This window comes from Cynocephalus volans, chromosome 8 (genome assembly GCF_027409185.1).
Source record: "Cynocephalus volans isolate mCynVol1 chromosome 8, mCynVol1.pri, whole genome shotgun sequence".
NCBI lineage: Eukaryota > Metazoa > Chordata > Mammalia > Dermoptera > Cynocephalidae > Cynocephalus > Cynocephalus volans.
The window spans coordinates 107,309,624-107,328,813 of record NC_084467.1 but is presented as its reverse complement, the minus strand read 5'-3'; the positions used below and the strand labels follow the sequence as shown (position 1 = coordinate 107,328,813).

Sequence of the window (19,190 nt, the reverse complement as noted above, 5' to 3'; positions counted from 1 at the left end):
GAAGATGTTCAACAAACGTTTGTTGACTGTGGGTACATAATATCACTCAATAATAACTGGAAAAATGCCCCCTCTACTTTTATTCCCTTTAATGTGGTGTCTTTTTTTAAATATTGTTTTTCTGGTTTTGAAGTATTTTGCAGATACTCAGCATTTCTGTAAAGTAAGAGTCGGTCATTATTATCCCTGTTTATCAGTTAATGAATGGAAATTCGGATGAATAAGATGACTAGCAGAAGACCATCTCACCCTTGCCATCTGCTCACACAGATTCCCTTTAGCCTTCTATGCTTTCTTAGGTTGGTAGGACAGTCCTGGGAAAGCTCTGAGAAGGCAGCACAAGCTGGCTGCTTCTTGGCTACTGCCTAAACTTTTCTTACTTACTCCTCTTAAAGGGTTAAATAAATTCAGACACCTGAACATTCAGAAGTAAAACTGAAATGCTATTTATTGGAGGGAGAAGAAAAGACTAAAACCAAAACCATCTCCTTAGTTTTCCCCCTCAGTGTTCTTTTCAGAATATTTCCACAGAATTTAGAAAAGGGATAGATGAAAGTTATGATAGACATAATGTTCTTCATCCTCCCTCTGGCACGGCCTGGCTGCACTGGTCATGTGAGCTGACTGCTCAGAAGAAGAAAGGTGGAGAAAAGTGTCAGTCAGGTCTTTGTACCGAGCTTGTGCTGGCACTGTCAGCATCCCTGGGGGCATTTTATAACTCTTCTCTCTGACTTCTAACATTGCAAATAAATTTGTCTCTCTTTGGGTATATCTGAAGTAGGTTTATATGAAAGCTGTACTATCAGGGCTTTCTACTTCAAATCTTTCCCTACACTGTCATGAGCATGCTGATTACATTAGCAAATCCTAAATTCCTATCCATAGTGTAAAATTCTTGAACTCATCTACCACCTTGGAGAGACTCAATTTTTTTTCCCCACTCACTGATTCAATAAACATGTATTAAACACTTGTTGTATGCTAGGTTTCACACTACACACGCACTAGGAATACAAAGACAAATAGGATGTAGTTTCTGATCTCAGGGAACCCACAGGTTAATGAGGAAGTCAGAAAAGGAAACATGTAATTATAAGTTTTATAGGTGATACTTGTATAAGTACGTTGAAGTGGGAGCAATTAATATCTCCTAATGATGGCCAGGAAAATCTTCTTAGATGAATTGACAAGTGTTAAATCTTGAAAGAGTAAGTAGGTATTTTCCAGGTAGACAAGGGGTGAAGATTGTCCAGGCTGACAGAACAGTTCTAGAAACTTCAAGTAATTTGGTAAGACTGGAGAACAGAACACAGAGAAAGAGAGCAGTAGCCAGGCCACGGAAGGTATTATATGTCATTTTAAGTATTTGAATGTTTTCGGTACACTAGTGTTATCTTTTCTGTCTTCTTCAATATTATTTGAAATTTCAAAACAGCTATTTTTATTTTTCAAATATACAGTTATTTATGAGGTTGCATATGCTTTTTAAAACTACATGTTTCCTCTCACCCAAATGCAGGAGAGTCTCATAACCTCTCTCCCCCGGAAATCCCTTACAGGCAATAAGTACAGGAAGGATGCATGGGAGGTATGGCAGATCCTAAACAGTGGTTCATTCAACATTCATTCCAATCCTTTTCTAGCATTTCTTTTTGTACTAGAGATTTTCCCAGACTTCCTTGAAGTCAAGGATCCAAATGTTAGCTAGATTTCACCAAAAACCCATGTCCATGTGAGGCCTCAAATGTAGAAGTGAACAATATAGGGGTGGAGACAGCACTTAGGAGCTGGAATAGCTGGAGCAGCTGGGACAGGGACTGTTGGGTCCCTGATGTCACAGGTTGAGTGGCAGGTGACAATTTCTAGTTCAGTACTGTGGCACAGTTGGGTGTTTCTCTCTACTATGCAGCATTTAAGCTTGGCGTCCCTGCTTTCCTAGAAAGTCTATACATTGCCTGATACCCTGCAATAAAACAATTTCTGCTTTAAACTAGTTAGAGTAGATTCTGTTTTCTGCAATAAGAACCCTGATAGATACAGCATGATAGTGAATGAACAGATACATATATTCTTAAAAAGTTCCAGTATGAAAGCTCCAGTATATTTATTATAGGTGGGGTCTCTAATCTTTTTAGATAGATTCACATATATTTCTGCAATAGTTCTGGAAGGACTCGTTAGCCGAGGGATTTTGTTCATTGTTGCTAGCTTAGAAATTATAGCTCTGCCCAATTTCTTGTATTTAAAATGAACATTTTTGTGAGAAGAGAGACATTGATTCTTGGAAAGCTTTTCTTTACCTACTAATAGCGCATGTTTTATGTTACCTCTTTTTCCCAAAATGCATACACTCCCTAAAGACAATCTTTATCATCACTTGAGCAGTGGCCATTTATCTTTTGGGTCACTGGCTCCTTTGGAAATCTGATAAAATCTATTGATAACTCACATCCCAATACACATACAAATATATTCCCATAATTCTATATACAATATTGGAAGATTTAAGTTAAGGGCTCGTTTTTCTGTCCCTTACACTCTTGAAGTTTATTCACTAAACCAAAGTGAAAAACTCCTACTGTTTCAAAACCAGCTTGTGACACCTCTTAGGATGAAGGAGAAAATTTGGCTCAAAACCAGAAAATTTTTAGAGAAATAACTTGCTATACTGCCCACAATGAGAAGTTTTAAAAATTATTTTTTTCTCAAAATCAAATAATCCTTTGTCCCCTCTTTCCCCTAAATATGCACTCACCATGTTTTGGGCTGAGAATGGGAAATGGATCTCCTAGTTTCCAGAAGAAATACATAAAGGTCAACCATAAGAGACAGGAAAAAAGCAGTCGTTGTTTATGCACTAAGACAGAAGAAATAAGACTGTTAATGAAAAGAGGTATATGTTAAAGAGCTTGCTCTACTTAAAAATATGAGATCATGCTAATTAATGTTTGGCTGGCTTGTTCACTTGGTAAATGAATGATGGAATAACACAATTTTAGTGAAAGCATCCTTACCACCATAACAGAAATTTGGCTGAAATTAAAATGTGGGTTAAGTTAAAGGAGACATTAATGAGTAGAAACAGAGTAAAGCAGGACAAATAACCTAATCATTCATTCAATATTTATTTTGTGCCAACCTTTTAAAGATGCTATATGTAAGATATCCTCAAATAGCAGTAGCTACTGAAAGTTAATGTAGAAACGAAGCTGTCTAAAACCTCAATCCCCAAGAATACCCATCTCAATCTATGTGTTCATATGAAAGGGTAAAATACTCACATAGTCGGATATTGCTCACGATAAAATAGCCAATGTAAAAAGGCACCATGAAAACCAGGATCAGCAGAATTACACACAGGTTCATTTTCCAGTGAAAATAACGGGAGCTGAAATAATTGTCAAAGAATATGACTGGAAGGGGGAGAGGGCAGCAACTTTCATTCTCTTCAGTCTTCTAGAGGAACTCTTGCTCTTTTGCACTCAATACTGAATACGTCTCAACTAATTAGACAACGAGGCTGCTACTATCATCTAATTTGTAGAAACTAAAAAATACAAATTTCTGAAAGTTATAAATGATCATCTTAACCTCCTTAGAATTTTACTTATTAAAATAAGAATGTTAATGCTTTAGCTATATTCATAGGCAATGTATGCCATAACATATATCAACATATACCATTATTGGTATAATAACTATTGTTTCACTCACCATTAGGAATCTTACTGCAATATAAGAATTAAAGGAAAATAAATCATAATAGTAACATAGGCTATAAAGACTCAGAAATACTTCTTTTGTACCCTTGATATAATAAAACATCTGATTTGCATGACTACTATTTTTTACTGTTTATAAAATGCATTTATTAAATCTTTTTAGCAGTTTTACCTTTCATAAGTTTTACCCATTTAAAGTGTACAATCCAATGGTTTTTAATATATTCACAGAGTTGTGAAACCATCACCACAATCAATTTTAGAATATTTTTATTACTCCATAAAGAAACACTGCACTCATTAGCAGTTACTCCCCATTTCCCCCCAACCTCCCCAGCCCTTGGAAATCAACAATGCACTTTCTGTTTGTATGAATTTTGCCTATTCTGGACATTTCATATAAATGGAGTCATATAATATGGTCTTTTGTAACTGGCTTCATTCACTTAGTATGTTTGCAAGGTTCATCCATGTTGTAGCATCTATCAATAATCCATTCCTTTTTATGGTTAAATAATATTCATCTGTTGTATGGATATACCACATTTTGTTTATCCATTCATTAGGTGATAGACATTTGGGTTGTTTTACCTTTTACCCATTATAAATAGCAATGCTATTAACATTTGTGTACACGTTTTGGTGTGGACATATGTATCATTTCTCTTCAGGTAGAAATGGAGTGGAATTGCCAGGTCATATGATAAATCTATATTTAATCTTTTGAGGCACTGCCACTATTTCCCAACATGGTTGCATCATTTTACATTTTCCCCAACAGTGTATGAAGATTCCAGTTTCTCAGTCTTGTCAACACTTGTTACTGTCTTTTTGGTTATAGCCATCCCAGTAGGAGTGAAGTGTATCTCATTGTAGTTTTGATTTGCCTGATGGCTAATGATGATGAGCATCTTTTAATGTGTTTATTGGCCATTTGTCTATCATCTTTGGAGAAATGCCTATTCAGATCTTTTGTCCATTTTTTAATTGTGTTATCTTTTTATTACTGAATTGTAAGAGCTCTTCATATATTTTAGATACAAGTCCTTTATTAGACAAGTGATCTACAAAAAATTTCTTCCATTCTTGGGATGTCTGTTTACTTTCTTGATGGTGTCCTCTGTATTGAATGATTTTAAACTTACTTAGGCCTTGTTTCAAAAAGAGTTAAGCAGTTAAGTGGCTTATAATGATATTTGAAATACAGGATGCTGAAATAAATAAGGAAATATGAAAGGAAGGAACAACAATGGTAAAAGATAGGCAAAATATTGGGCCAGGCCTGATGGCTATTATGAAAGAGTTCTTAAAAAAAAAAAATAGAATTCTAGAAACTTATTATAGGTAGATTATAAATTTAGCTTTAAGCTTCCTAAGGGTCAATATGGAATAGAAAATTTGATCAGTTAGATAAAATCATAGTGTCTCTAAGAAAACAATAAACCAATTGCTCAAAGGAAGTATAACTATTTCTGATTTATTACTACTGAGTTACTACCAAGACTACAATGAAATTTCTGCAAAGATTTCATAAAGAAGAAAACATGAGGGCAATTAACGATGTGCCCAACAACATCCTTTCAACAGACATATCAATGAGTTTCATAGGGCTGTTTCTTATTGTTCCCCCCGTACAGATTGCAGGCATCATAAAATAAAAAGCCATTTAGTAAAGGCTACCCTACAGGAAGCCAATACCATTTAGCTTAGATATATTGACAGCTTTTTGCTCATCTGGATTAACTCACTTTAGAGCATCTAGAGAATTAAACAAGTTGCACATCCTCCAGGCAATCCTACAGAGTATTTCAGCTAAGCTTCTGAAAGATACTGGGAGGCAGTGGGTTTGAAATGACAAGTGTAATTACAAGTGTAACCCATACTGTCAGTTAAAAGTGAACCACATGTTTTAGCTAGTCTTTTGAGCTGAAGGTAAAGTAATATTCTTCTTGAAAAAATTAAGGATCTTAAAAAGATTATATGTTTGAATAGGAGGCCACACAACCTCAGCTCGGAGGTAAGTCAAAGGAATACCTTTGGTCAGGGGTAAGATTCTCTTTTGAAAACTATTCTGAATCCAGTCAATGTACACATATATACTTCTGTTCAAATGTTAGCATAAAAATTAGGTGTAAACGAAGACATGTCTCACCCTAAACAAACCTCATCCCCCCAAAAAACACCCAAAGAAGAACGAGATTTTAGCAATGCTACTTCCTAAAGTCTTTAAGATAAACTACTTAAGAAATTTAAGAAATACACACCACAGTATGATGTTTCTTACTATATGAGATTAATTATAAGTTAAAAGTTGGGGGACATCATCTACCAAAAACAACACTATGGTTGTAGAATATTTGAGCCATAGTCCTTTCTATCAGTATTTAAATCAGTGGTCAACAAATTATGGCCTTGTAGCCACCTGTTTTTACAAATGAAGTTTTACTGAAGCATACCCATGCCCATTTGTTTACATATTGCCTACAGTTGCTTTCGCTCCACAACTGCGGAGTTGAGTAGTTGCCATGGAAACCGTATAGGCCAGAAATCTAAAATATTAACTATCTGGCCCTTTACAGAAAAAAGTTTGCCAACCTCTGCTTAGATAGCTGTGAAACATCCAGGTTGTGATAATAAAATTTAATAGCCAGCATGTAAGATAACACTTGCAGATTCTCTTTACTCATAAAATCTATATCTGGCTCATCTAAAAAAAAAGTTGGGATTATTAAAGAACAAGTTTAAAAGTAGGAGAGTCAGAACATATTCTTGTTTTACCATACTATACATTATTAATTCATCTATCAAGAGGCCATAATTATCAAGTCTGATTCTCTTTCTCTAATTTTCACTTTTCAACATTTTGTGATTAACCATCTCTACGGTAAGGGTTTTTTTTTTTTTTAATTTTAATTTTTTTCCAACTCTGATTATCAAAAACACATTTGAGAGTACAGTCTCTCTTTAAGTCTCAGTGTCAGGGGTCTACAATGAGCTTATACAGTTTAACTCAGCCCTGATTACTGACTACAGAGTGAAAGGCCACTATATTCTTAAAATTCTTCCATTTGGTGATAAGAAAGTACAGCAAAAGTCTATATAACATAGCTGATGAACTCCATAGACAAATACTGACCTAAAATTACTCAAGCTTGAAGCTTAACAAGTAAGAAGTATTTTAGATAGACTGCCTAATTAACAGGTCTGTTATTTGGAGGAGAGTACAGAATTACTTTTTAAAAATGTTTTAAAAAACACTCTAAATTTAAACTTGACCATGCCTGTAAAATCAATAAAGTAACTAAGTTAGTAAGAACTGGAGTTTAGTCTTCAGAGAGGTCCTTACATAGCTCTGAGGAATTCTCATTTTTTCAGGTAGAGACTTTCAATCAGCAGAACAATGTGAAGGGCCATTACTGGGATTCAGTCAGAATATACCCCGAGAAAAATAAAGCTTCTAGAAGTGAAGTCCAGGTACGCAAGCTCTCACAGCTTCACTCTCAATGAGTTCTTCAGAGCTAATAGTGAGACTTTTTTTTCCCTGGTATCTCATGATCTTTGCTAAACCAGTTACTAGGTGGCCAGGACCCATATTTGCTGTGATCCTTGCAGTTACTGACACTAAAGTATATATGTGATAGATTTTTTCAGCTATAAGATCCAGGTAACTCTTCCACCATAAAGAAAGTAGCAAAGAACTCTTCAAGAGGTGAGTTTTTTAGCACTCTTGCTTACCTGCTATTCAACACTCCTAATATTTCAAAGATGATGAGCTCAAACATGGTGCAAGAAAACGCAAAAGTCACAGAGAAAACCACCTGTACAACGTATTGACGCACCTGTTAAAAGCCAAACAGAGATTAGAAGTCATTTCCTTGTTTCAAATATTGAATTGATAATCTCCTTCTAGTTACAAGTCAGAAAAGTTATTTGGAAGAAATAGTTAAGTTACTGGAAACAGGACTGCAACTGTAACTCGTCTGGAGTTAAAGACATAGATCAAAGTAGGTAGCACTTTTGAGTCATGGGTCACTATTACCAACATCCTCTTGTAATGAAGAATTTAAAGCAAAAGAAGATGAAATGACAGGGTCAGAAGTGGCACTTTGAATTCCTGATGCACATTCACTGAAAAAATGACAGATCTTCACATAATGGCTAATGCTAAAAGGGGTTCTTCAATACTGCAGATCTTGAGTTTGTTCTGGAACCTCTCCTGTGAAACCTTAAAGTATTGAGCAGAACAGAATCTCCAAAATCTTGGACTCTTTCAGACAGCGACCCAAACTCCCCAGGGAAGTTTAATGGAGAACATTGAGAAATGACCAAAAAGTAGTCCATAACCACTGACCTTATATTACTAAACGAGCAGGATTAATTAGGAAATGTCCAGTCCAGGTGGTGATTTTCTGAATCTAAGGCTTTAAGATAAGAACCAGACAAGCCTTGGGATTTTGGTATTAACTTAAAATGTAAGATTGGAAATTCAGGGATAGACAGACAAACAAAAAGGAACACTTATGAGACATTATAAATAAAATTCAGAAAAAAAGTTAAATTAAATTCTCTCCAAAGAATAACTATCTGCTATTGGTGCATATCCTGATATGACTAAGGCATGACATTCCCTGCTCCCAGCTTCTGAGCTATACATGACTTGCCTTCCTCCCCTCTTTTAAATCAACTAAACCTAATATTCTTCAATTTAATGGTTATACGGTACTCATTTGCCAAAAGCTTCCTGTCACGTAAGTGAACATAACCTTTCTTTAATGGAGGCCCATTTCTTGTCCCATTTTAAAACAATCTAAGTTCACCTAGTATAAGCATAACACAATGATTTACTCTCACCTCGTAGTCCTTAAACAATTGGCGCATGAAGAAAAGCCATCCAAATCCAAAAAAAAGTATCTGGAGGAGAAAGAAGACAGAATGTCAATATAGATCTTCTTTTGAGAAATGCCTTATACAGACTATTTTATGACAAAAGATCTGCCAACTAGAGTTAACTTATTTCAGAGATTAAAGATGAGATTCTCTCTTGTAAGGTCTACTTATTAAAGCTCATAATGCTGGAAGTAGATGTTTAAATGCTCTTTGATTTCTGACATTATCCATGTTATAAAACATGATTTAAGTTAGACAGAAATGGAAATATGTATATATTTTCCTGTAATCTTATGATAATCATCTTATGAGCCAGAGAGGGTAGCACATAGAAAAGGAGTCAGTGAAACTTGCTTCTTATAGATGATCTGTTGAAAGTGTTTTTTTAAAAATTAAAAACTTCAGGGGAAAGGAGTCGAAACAAAAAAAATAGGGGAGTAGTAGAAAGACTAATATTTTTAATATGTGTTTCCTTCAGAGAGATTTTTAGATTCTCAGCCATCCTGCCTAATCTATATAAAGTGGTTTCCATCTCAGTGTAGAACCAAGAGATTGCAGGATCACGCCTTTGTCAGTTTTATTTCAAACTGGCATTAGAGACAGTAGCCACATGATAGCTGACAAAGCTGGTTTGTTTTCCACTAGTAAACAGAAGCTTCTATATATACACACATACACACATACTCTGTGTCAGAGTTGTGTCAACTTCTCTTTTCTTCACATATTGGCTAGAAACTTCATGAATAAAATTCTTTCTGCCTTCCTATTGACTTTAGGTTCTGTACTCTTCTGCATGGTTTAGCATACATTACTCCAGCCTCTTGTTATGCCTCTCCTGCCAACCAAAATCATATCTTCAGCTACATGGAACTTCCTTTGGTTTTTTAGACACACATTCTTTTATATCAAAACCTCTGCAGATGTTGTCTTCTGACAGGAACTTCTCTCCAGCCTCTCCCACTTATTCTATAGATCTTAACTTACATATTATTCCCTCTGGAAGGCCTCCTCTGTCCTCCCAAAGATAATTTGCTCTTTTTATATAATAATGCTATTCTACCCTGTACTTTCCTTATCAAAGCACTTACCACATGGTTTTGTAATGTCTAATTTAAATATTTTTTCAGACATTAGATTATAAACTCTATGAGCACAAGGACCATGTTTGTCTTGTTAACCTTTGTATCCTCAGCACGCAGCACAATGCTTGGCACACAGCAGGCTCTCCATAAATGTTTGCTGAATGGCTAACATTTATGGAGAGTGAAAAGATGAAGTGAAAGATGGTTTATTCTTCAGCAACATTCAAACTCAAAATTCTTGTAATAAATTCTATGTACTGTGTTAGGTGCTAGAGATACAAAGATAAGTAAGATAGTCATGGCTCTTAAGGAGCTCACAATATAGTGGTGAAGACACAAATAATTATGATGTGGATATGCAATGATAGAGAAATGGACATGATACTGTAAAACAATATGAAAGAAGGAGACCAAACCAATCTGTAAGGGGTTAGGATAGATTTTCTGGAGAAGATAATACCTGAGCTGAAGGAGGTTTTAATTTGAGGTCAAAACTTGATATTGTGTGCAAATTTGGGGATTATATGCATTTTTCTAGAGAGGTTCCAAGGTATTCATCATCTCAAAGGTTTCTATCACTCCTAAAATATTAAAAGCCACTCTCTTACAGAATGAATAAGAATCAGGCAGGTAAAAGGCAGAGGTGATGGGGTTAGGACAGTGCTTTCCAGACTGCAAAGAGCATGAGGAAAGGCAGAGCAAATAGCATGGTATATGCTGGGAACTACATACAGATTGGTGCTGCTGGAAAATAAAATTCAAAGTAGGCAGTGGTTAAGAATGAGACTAGAGAGGAAGAGCAGAGGACCAATCACTGAAAGGCCTGAAGGCTACCCTAAGGAGCTTGAATTATAGACTATAGGTGATGAGGGTCATTTAAGCAGAAAAATGACACAGTCAGATTTGTTTTGTATAGGGCACTATGGTAGCTATGTGGAAGATGCATTTGAAGTACACACCACAATAGGAAGAGAAGTCTTATAGGAGGTTGCTGCAAATGAGATGATAAAGGCGTGAATTAAGATGCTGGTGACAGAGAAGATGGCAACAGATTACTGAACTATTTAGAAGGCAAAATCAGCAGGGAGAGTCAAGGATGATCAGTTTGGAATACAGGATGAAGACTGAGGCCACTCAATTCATATAAAGAATATTGGAGGAAGAAGAGGTTTGGGAATGGGGGTGGAGGATGGGGAAGATGACAAATGCCTTTTTAAATGTGCTAAAATTTTTAAACAGGCCATCTTGGTGAAGATATCCAGCAAGTATTTGAATAGAAGACAGATTCTGAAGGCAGGACTGAGATGTATCTATCAATTGAAACCACCAAAGTATGTGAGATCACCCAGGAATAGTATGTAGCATGAGGAGAGTCATGTGCCAAGAAGAAAATACTAGAGGATAGAAATGGGAAGAAGAGGACAGGGAGGAGACAAAACAGGAATAGTTGGAAAAATAATAGAACCAGGAGAGTGCAGTGTCCTGAAACCATGGGAACAGAGATAATGAGATAGGGTGATCCCACTTTCATAACATACGCAATTTGCTTCTGTGAAACTGCTTGCTGTGTGACAAGATAGATTAATTAAGTTTAAATAGTGTTTGAATTGCTTAAAAAATGCTATTGTCTAAAAATTCCCCTTGGCTCTTTAGCCCCCCCTTGACAGAAGTTAAAACCTAAATATTAGCCTGCCTTTGTCATTTCCCACCTATGCTGTCCTTGACTGATAAAACCAAGGGCTGTATCTGGATGTATCTAGACAACCTAAGGAGGAAACCACCCTGTGAAAGTTTTTGCCATCCCTAAGTGATTAACTGGCTTCTTTCAGCTTCTGTTATCAGCTTGCACTAGGCCTCCCCAAATCCCCTCCTCACACCAGGAGGGTATGTGTGTATGTATGTAACTATATGATAACTATAAGTGTGTGACTATTTGATAATTTTAACTGTGTGACTAATGTAAAAATGTACCTTTTAAAAATCCCTCTAAACTTCAATTCAGGGCTGCTTCCTTCCAAGACTTTCTTGAAGGAACAGACGTCAGCTGGCCAATAAAAATCCCCTTTTAAATTCTCAATTGGGTATTCTGGTTCCTTTTCTGTGTGGCAGCCTCACAACAATTAAAGGAGGATTAAATGAAGCAGAGGGGAACAATAAAACAAGGATAAAAAATGTTCAAAGAATTTGGTCACTTGTAGGTCAATGATGACGTTAAGAAACACAGTTTAAACAGTGAGATGGAGGCAGGAACCAGACTGTAGTGGGTTGGCGGTGAATGGGAGACAAGGTAGTGAGACAACACAAATTACTCTAGGGAGAGCCAAAAACAAGAGAGAAAACCATTAGATGGTAGCCTAAAGAAGAATGTGGAGTTAAGGGATAGTTTATAGGTCAAGGGAAAGAAATCAATAGTGAGGAGATAAAGATGAGAAGAAACGAATGGAATACTACAGGATGGACTGATGATGTTATTAACTTATTATTTTTAGCAAATCATTTACTATATTGACTATGCACTATATTCCAGGCTAAGTACTTTGCATATAGTCTCATAAAATCATAAAAACCCAGTAAGGTAGGTATGATTGTCCTATTTTCACAGAGAAAGCTGAGGTTTAGAGAAGTTAATCAACTTACAGTGAGTGTCAAAATCAGGATTCAACCAGAAGCTTGTGTGACTGACTCTGACATGAGTACTCTTGACCACTTCAAAAGAAGATACTACACGATCAAGGCATAAGTGGAGAGGATGGCCTTAAACAGAAGTTGAGGGTACCCTATTTTCTGACATGGGAGGAAAGGAGGTGAGAATGGTTGTGGATACAGATTAGCTCTTAGATTAAAATGTAGGAAGTAGAAAGAGATCACACCTTTTGGCCATACTTTTGTTGATTAAATAGGAAGCAAGGTCATCTGCTAAGAGTAAGAGAGGTGAGCATGGAAAAGGGGTCTTTGAGAGTGATAAAGTCTCAGAAAAATTACAAGGAGAATGAAACAAGTACCTGATTAAAGTCAAGAAAAAAATGATTCAATGAGCTGAAGGTTAAACTCATGACATCGGTGAAATGCACAGCTGTGTGATATTCCACATCAGCCTTCAGGCCCCTGGATTAATAGCTGACAAAGTATAGCAGTGATCCAAGTGTGGACTTTTCTATGAAGGTAAAGGAACAAGAAGGTATGAAAAAGTAACTTGGATCCATGAATCCAGATCAGGTAGAAAAGGAAAGAAGCAAACGGATTAGGAGAAAATATCCCTAGAGTAGCCAGGAGACTCTTTGGCTATTGTAAGTAATTACCAGTGGAGACAGATTTAAATTCAGAGTTCAGAGGCCATGTTTACATGACTTACGAAGCCATGACTAAACATGGAGATGTTGGGCAATTAGAACTGGGAGTGGTGTGTATGGTGGAGATGGACGGCTAAAAAAAAAAAATCAACAAGCCCACCCTGAAATGGAACTTTAGACAAGGAGAGAAAACAAGCAAAAATTATAAGTTTATATGATGGGATAGGGAATGGAAGAAAAGAGAAATAGATATTTCTCTTTATTATTTCATTGTGGGCTCCTTCCACATTGACAAAGAAAGCTTAAAAAGACTTTTAAACTATCCACACACACACAAAAGTAACTGGAGAATTCATTATATCCAAGATAAAGATGAATTCTGGCAAGATTATAAAGGATTTAAAAAGTATGCGGAAGGAAAAAAAGTAATTTCAAACAGCTTTGCAAATAAAATGGAAGGTGCACAGCTTCTTGTTCAAAATAGAGAATTAACACTTTTAGAATTGTTCAGGGTAGAGTCTTGACCTTCAGACTTAAGAGTGTGTATGCTGGAACTGATAAGTCTTAAGACTGTAGGGAGGGCTCAAAACATAAGAGGTAGATAAAAGTTGCTTTTATAAAAATGACCTGTAGGTCGAAAATCAGCTACAGATAAAAAAAAAAAAAGACAGCTTTCTAAGACATTCATCCTTTTATTCAATTAACACATATTTATTATTGCTAATATATGCTAGGTCCTAGGGATAGAATGGTGAACAGGACAGCATGGTATACTCTCAAGTTTAAAATCTATGGAGAAGGTAAACAAGGTACATAAAACAATGAGGTAGTGTTGCTACAAGGGGAGGCTTCTGGGATGCCCAGGCCAAGATCTGAAGGCTGAATAGGAGTTAACCAGGAGAAAGAAGGGGAGGGATATGGGGGAAAGGTACAGAAAGAGAAAATAAACTTTGTGGAAATCCGGAGGCACGATAGCGTGGCCAGGTTAAGAAACTAAAAGAAATTTAGAAGTCTAAAGTGAGGTGAGGAAATGGTGAGAGCCACAGCTGAAGAGCTAAGAGCCAGGGTTCCAACATAAGGGACTCTATAAGCCATATTAAGGAGTTTGAACTTCATCCTGTGGCATTCTGAACAATGTTTACATTAAGATGTTGCCTGAGGCTGACAAGCTTCAATGTGTAACCTCTGATTTCAGATTTCATTTCAAATAAACCTTTCAGTTCATACAAAACAGGAGAGAAAAGTTGGGGGGTGGGCAGGTGTTGCTTTCAATATCTCTACAGAGATGCTTTTTATTAAATAAATATTTACTAGGCTTTTACTATGTGCCAGCAACTGATCTACATGCTGGGAAATACAGGAGAACAAGAAAATATCTTGGATTTCATGGAGTCTACAAATAACAAACACAAACAATAGTGATACATGCTAAGAAGAAAATAAAACAAGGAAATGAGAAAGAGGTGGCTGGAATGAAAGGCTACTTTGGCTAGGGGTAAGGAGTCAGTGACATTTTTACTAATAACTAAATGATGATAAAGTAGCCACATAAATAATTGAACAGAGAACACTGCATGCAAAGGATTCTTTGGGTCTTAGTCACTCATTTGTAAAGAGCAGGCTTGACAATTAAATTTAATATTGCATGTGAATGCATGTGTGAAAGTTAAAGTATATGACTGCAAGGCGTAAAAGATTAGAAAGCCACTCTCTGGGTTCAACTTAATTATATCCATGTTAAAAATCTTAGAGGCTGCAATGCAATGCCAATTTTCTACTGACATTTTTATTTTTATTCTGAGAAAAATGCTACTTAAATATTGTTATTTTCCCTGAATTAGTGGTAGGGCTAAAAACAACTTTGGGTTGTCCAAGGGCAATACGAAGTCTTAGAAATGTTTTAAGCAGGAGAGTTACACATCCAGATTTTTGTATACTGTTGTGTTTGAATATTATGCGGCCAATAAAAACAATAATTATGAAAACTATATAAGGGGGTAAATTTAACAAATGAAAAAGTTATTGCATTAGGATGGTAGAATTATGCATGGCTTTTCCTTGATTTATATTTGTAAAAATGTTATGAAAGTTTTTCGAGACATAGACAACGTTGTACTCTACAGACAGAACCATTAGAATGAAGCACTACAGGGGCCGGCCCGTGGCTCACTCGGGAGAGTGCGGTGCTGAGAACACCAAGGCCACGGGTTCGGATCCCATATAGGGATGGCCGGTTCACTCACTGGGTGAGCGTGGTGCTGACAACACCAAGTCAAGGTTTAAAATCCCCTTACCGGCCATCTTTTTGAAAAAAAAAAAAAGAATGAAGCACTACAAAAATTGTATCAAAGAACAAAGATTCATTTTACTTTAATTCCCCCAAAATAACTGTTTCTGTAATCTGCCATTTAAAAGAAAGAACAATTAAAAAAATATTTTAAATTATTGGGAAGATGGGGGGCAGGGAAGGTCAATAATTAGGTAGTTTGAGCTTCTACTAATATTAACAGTCGACCAACAATTATTTACTAAATGCTTAAAGTAGAAACACTGCTATGAACAAGGCAGGGCCTCAAGAAAATAAATTCATAAACAAATACACGTACATAAATAATACCAATGTTATGACAGACGCTAGGAAGAAAAGAACAAAGTAACAACGAATGACATGGTTAAAAAAAAAAAAAGCAAAAGGCTCACTAGACGAAGCTTCTAGAGAGCAGGGACAGTCAGTATCTTATGCCGGGGTACTCCCAACAGTTCACGGAAAGATCCATATTATCTTTCAATTCTATTTTTCCATGAATTTTTTTGAAGTACTCTCCTCGTATATGTTCCTACCCTCAGAGCTTTACCTAACGGTCGATGAACGTTTGTGGACTGTAAAAATGAATGAAGGTGGCCAATCGAGAAGAAACAAAGATCAGAAAAGGAGCTGAAAAGGACAGCAAGCGGAGGATACAGGATGAGGTGTCAGTGCACAAACGAAACCGTGTACTTTGAAGTGACGGCGACAAATATCTCCACACCCGGATTCAGGACCTGACAACTAAAAGCAAAGCCCTCACGTGTCCCCAGTATCCAGTCCCGATTGGTGCGTCACACACCCCCGCGCCCGGAACCACTCTTTTGCCTCAGTGCGTGGGTCGGCGGCGCCGTCCCGAGGCTGAGGGGAGCTTCGAGGACAGCTCCCTTCTCGTGCACCTGCTCTCAGCGTTGAGGACTGCTGACCCCTTCCGAAAGACTGGGGATGGATGCCGGCTGGGGGCGCGGCCGGCCGCAGGCCAACCTCCCGACCACAAGGGCTGAGGGAACCGGACGCAAGTCCCACACCCTCCCCGCGCTATGGACACCGGTGTGGCAGGCGCAGACCGTGCGAGAGAACTAGACCCTGAGCCAGCCCGCATCGCTGAGGCCCCGAAAGGGCGACTAGGGAAAAGGAGGCTGAAGGGTGCGGGGGTGGGAAGAGGTGACTCACCTGGGAGGTAATCATGATGCTGGAGTCTATCAGGAAACTCATGGCGAAGTATGGGGAGGGCTCCTTCCTCCACTCCCCAAGGCCAGAGCCCGCTCGGGCCACCAGTCTCCTCACGCAGGCGGCCTTCGCCCAGGTGCCGCGGCCCGGAGCGCTGCGGACCAGTCCGACGCCATCAAGCTGCGCCCCAGCCAGCCAATCAGGGGCTACATTCAGCGCTTCCCGCCTCCGGCTAGGAGTGGGCGGGGCGGACGCCGGGCGCCTGGGCACTGTGGCCCGGGGGCGGGGCTTGGCAGAGGCGGGGGGCGGGATATGCTACTGTGATTCGAAAGTCCAAAAGCAGATGTAGTGCAACGTAGTGTTTCCATTTGTGAGGCTGAAGGAGATAGGCCTGAGAGCTAACGTCCTATTTTAGGTGGTAATTCCATTTTTTAATGATCATAGCTGATAAGATGAAGTTAATAATAGTAATAATAATGATTATTATAATGAGTTAGGCCTTAATTCAGGCATTGTGTTCTAAATGTTACAGATTTTACTTGGCTCCACAAACGCAACAGCACAACTACAGGTGAGGGAAGAGCGGAAAGGCAGGTGATATTTTAGCAAATATAATTAACCGAATGAATTTCTGATGTGACAACAGAAAAAGTACACCATCTATAGCAAGGGAGTGATGCATAATCTCATTGTACGCAGTACCAATCAGACCACAGATGGAGTACTGCACTTTTTGTGCCACATTTTAAAGAGACACATAGACAAACTGGAGCTTGCTCAAAGGTGAGCCACCACATAGGAAATGGTAGAAGGAACTGAAGAAAGAAGACTCAGGAACATTGCAGCTGTCTTTATGCAAAAGAATGGGTAGAAAGGATGTGGCCCCAAGAGATATTTGGAGGGCAAAGGACTGGAAGTTAAATGGAGATAGATTTTAATTCAAAACAAGGAACAATTCTTTAAGAGGCTGAAGACGGGTTATTTTAGGAAATAGCTCTGTCCCTCTCTACCCCCTCCACCATGTTGCAGGGGCTCAAATATAGACTGAACTGCTACTTCCCATCTCAGAACCTTTCTAGAGTGAGTTAGGGCCTTCACACTAGGGAAATGTGAGATCTGATTTGCCTGGAGAAAGGGGACCAAAGTCTGGGATATTCATTCTTATTCTTGATTATCCTAATACACACCCACACTCATGCACATATACTTTTTCATTTTCCCAAACATGGACCACAATGAGTGCTGTGGACTGAATGTCCCCCTCAAATTCATATGTTGAAGCCCTAATCCCCAATGTGATAATATTTGGAGGTGGGGCCTTGGGAGGTATTTAGGTCTAGATGAGGTCATGAAGGTGAAGTCCCCAAGATGCGATTAGCACCCTTATAAGATGATGAAGGGACCAAAGTTCTCTCTCTCTGCCATGTGAGTATACAGTGAGAAAGCAGCTGTCTGTGAACTAGAAGACGGGCCCTCACCCAGAAGTGACCATGATGGCACCTTGATCTCAGACTTCGAGCCTCCAGAAATATGAGAAATATTTTTGTTGTTGTTTAAGCCATCCAGTGTACGATATTTTGTTATACTAGCTCAAACTGACTAAGATAATGAAAATCATATTTTGTTATAAACGTTTCACTTAGAAATATATCATGAACATTTTCTCATGCTAAAGATTTTACAACATTTTCACTGACTCAGTAATATTCCATCATATAGTTATGCCATGATTTACTTAATTAGTCTGCTTTCTGGATTTCTTTGGTGTTGTTTGCTATAATAAAATAATATTATAATGAAGAATTTGGGCCACAAGAAACACTTATCCAAGCCTACAGTTTGCCCTGAGCAGGGGACAGTCACTATGTGTGTGTCCCAGCAAATTCTGGAGACACACATCAAGCTCCTGTAGCAGCCTGAGGTGGGCCTGTGAATTTTGCAGGTTAGTACGTGGCTAATGACTGTTGAATAAGAAGTCTGGCTTCCCTCCTAGCAAGTGCTTCCCAGAAAATTCCAGAGTTTTTCCTTGATCCTCTCACTTGGAGGGCAGTGGGGGAAGGGGAGGGGAACACATTGCACTTTCTTCTTGTCTGACAACTCTCTTCAAAGACTGTCCCTCTCGACAAAACCTTATGTTTCACTTTAATAACCTGGGAATGGATGTGAACTCGGGGTTGCAATACTATTTGGGGGCAACTTTTTTTGAGCAGTTCTGGGTTGTTTGTGCTTTGTACCACTCTTCAGGATGTGTAGAAACTGAGCATTCATTGTCCATAATTTTTGTGGTCTTCACTAAAACTCCCAGACAGGAAGTATTTCATTTAATATTCCATTACATGCCCATTAAATCAAACTAGTAAATTATATCCATATCCTCTATATTTTTCTCCTCTATCAATTTATCCAGGACTGAAGGAGGCATATTAAAGTCTCTTACTACTGTTGTTTTTCTGTTCATGTCTCCCTGTATTACTGAGGGCTTCATATGCTATAATTTGATGCCTTATTTTTTTCAGTGCAAAATGATTCATATTATATCTTTGTTGCATGTTATATATCAATGAAAATAAATATTTTGGTTTGATATAGTGATTTTGCCTTCTTATTTTGTGGTTTTTTTTTTTTTTTTTTTTTTTTTTTGCTATATGGACTGTGTTTTATTTGCATTTTTTCCCCTAGTACTTTGGAAGGCATGGATTTTGTCTTAAAATAACATCTGTAACCCTATATTTTC

General features: G+C 37.8%; 1 protein-coding gene across 1 annotated transcript in view; it reads right to left on the bottom strand.

Annotated features, from left to right (window-relative positions):
• Positions 1-16,613, bottom strand: part of GPR89A (G protein-coupled receptor 89A) — a 42,083-nt gene extending 25,470 nt beyond the window's left edge. Inside the window, exons 1-5 of the mRNA XM_063105230.1 lie at positions 16,460-16,613; positions 8,574-8,633; positions 7,458-7,561; positions 3,282-3,388; positions 2,756-2,857 (exon numbers count right to left, since the gene is read on the bottom strand). Coding sequence (XP_062961300.1) covers positions 2,756-2,857; positions 3,282-3,388; positions 7,458-7,561; positions 8,574-8,633; positions 16,460-16,501 — 415 coding nt within the window. The 5' untranslated portion in view covers positions 16,502-16,613. The remainder of the gene's footprint in view (positions 1-2,755; positions 2,858-3,281; positions 3,389-7,457; positions 7,562-8,573; positions 8,634-16,459) is intronic.
• Between the last annotated feature and the right edge of the window lie 2,577 nt (positions 16,614-19,190).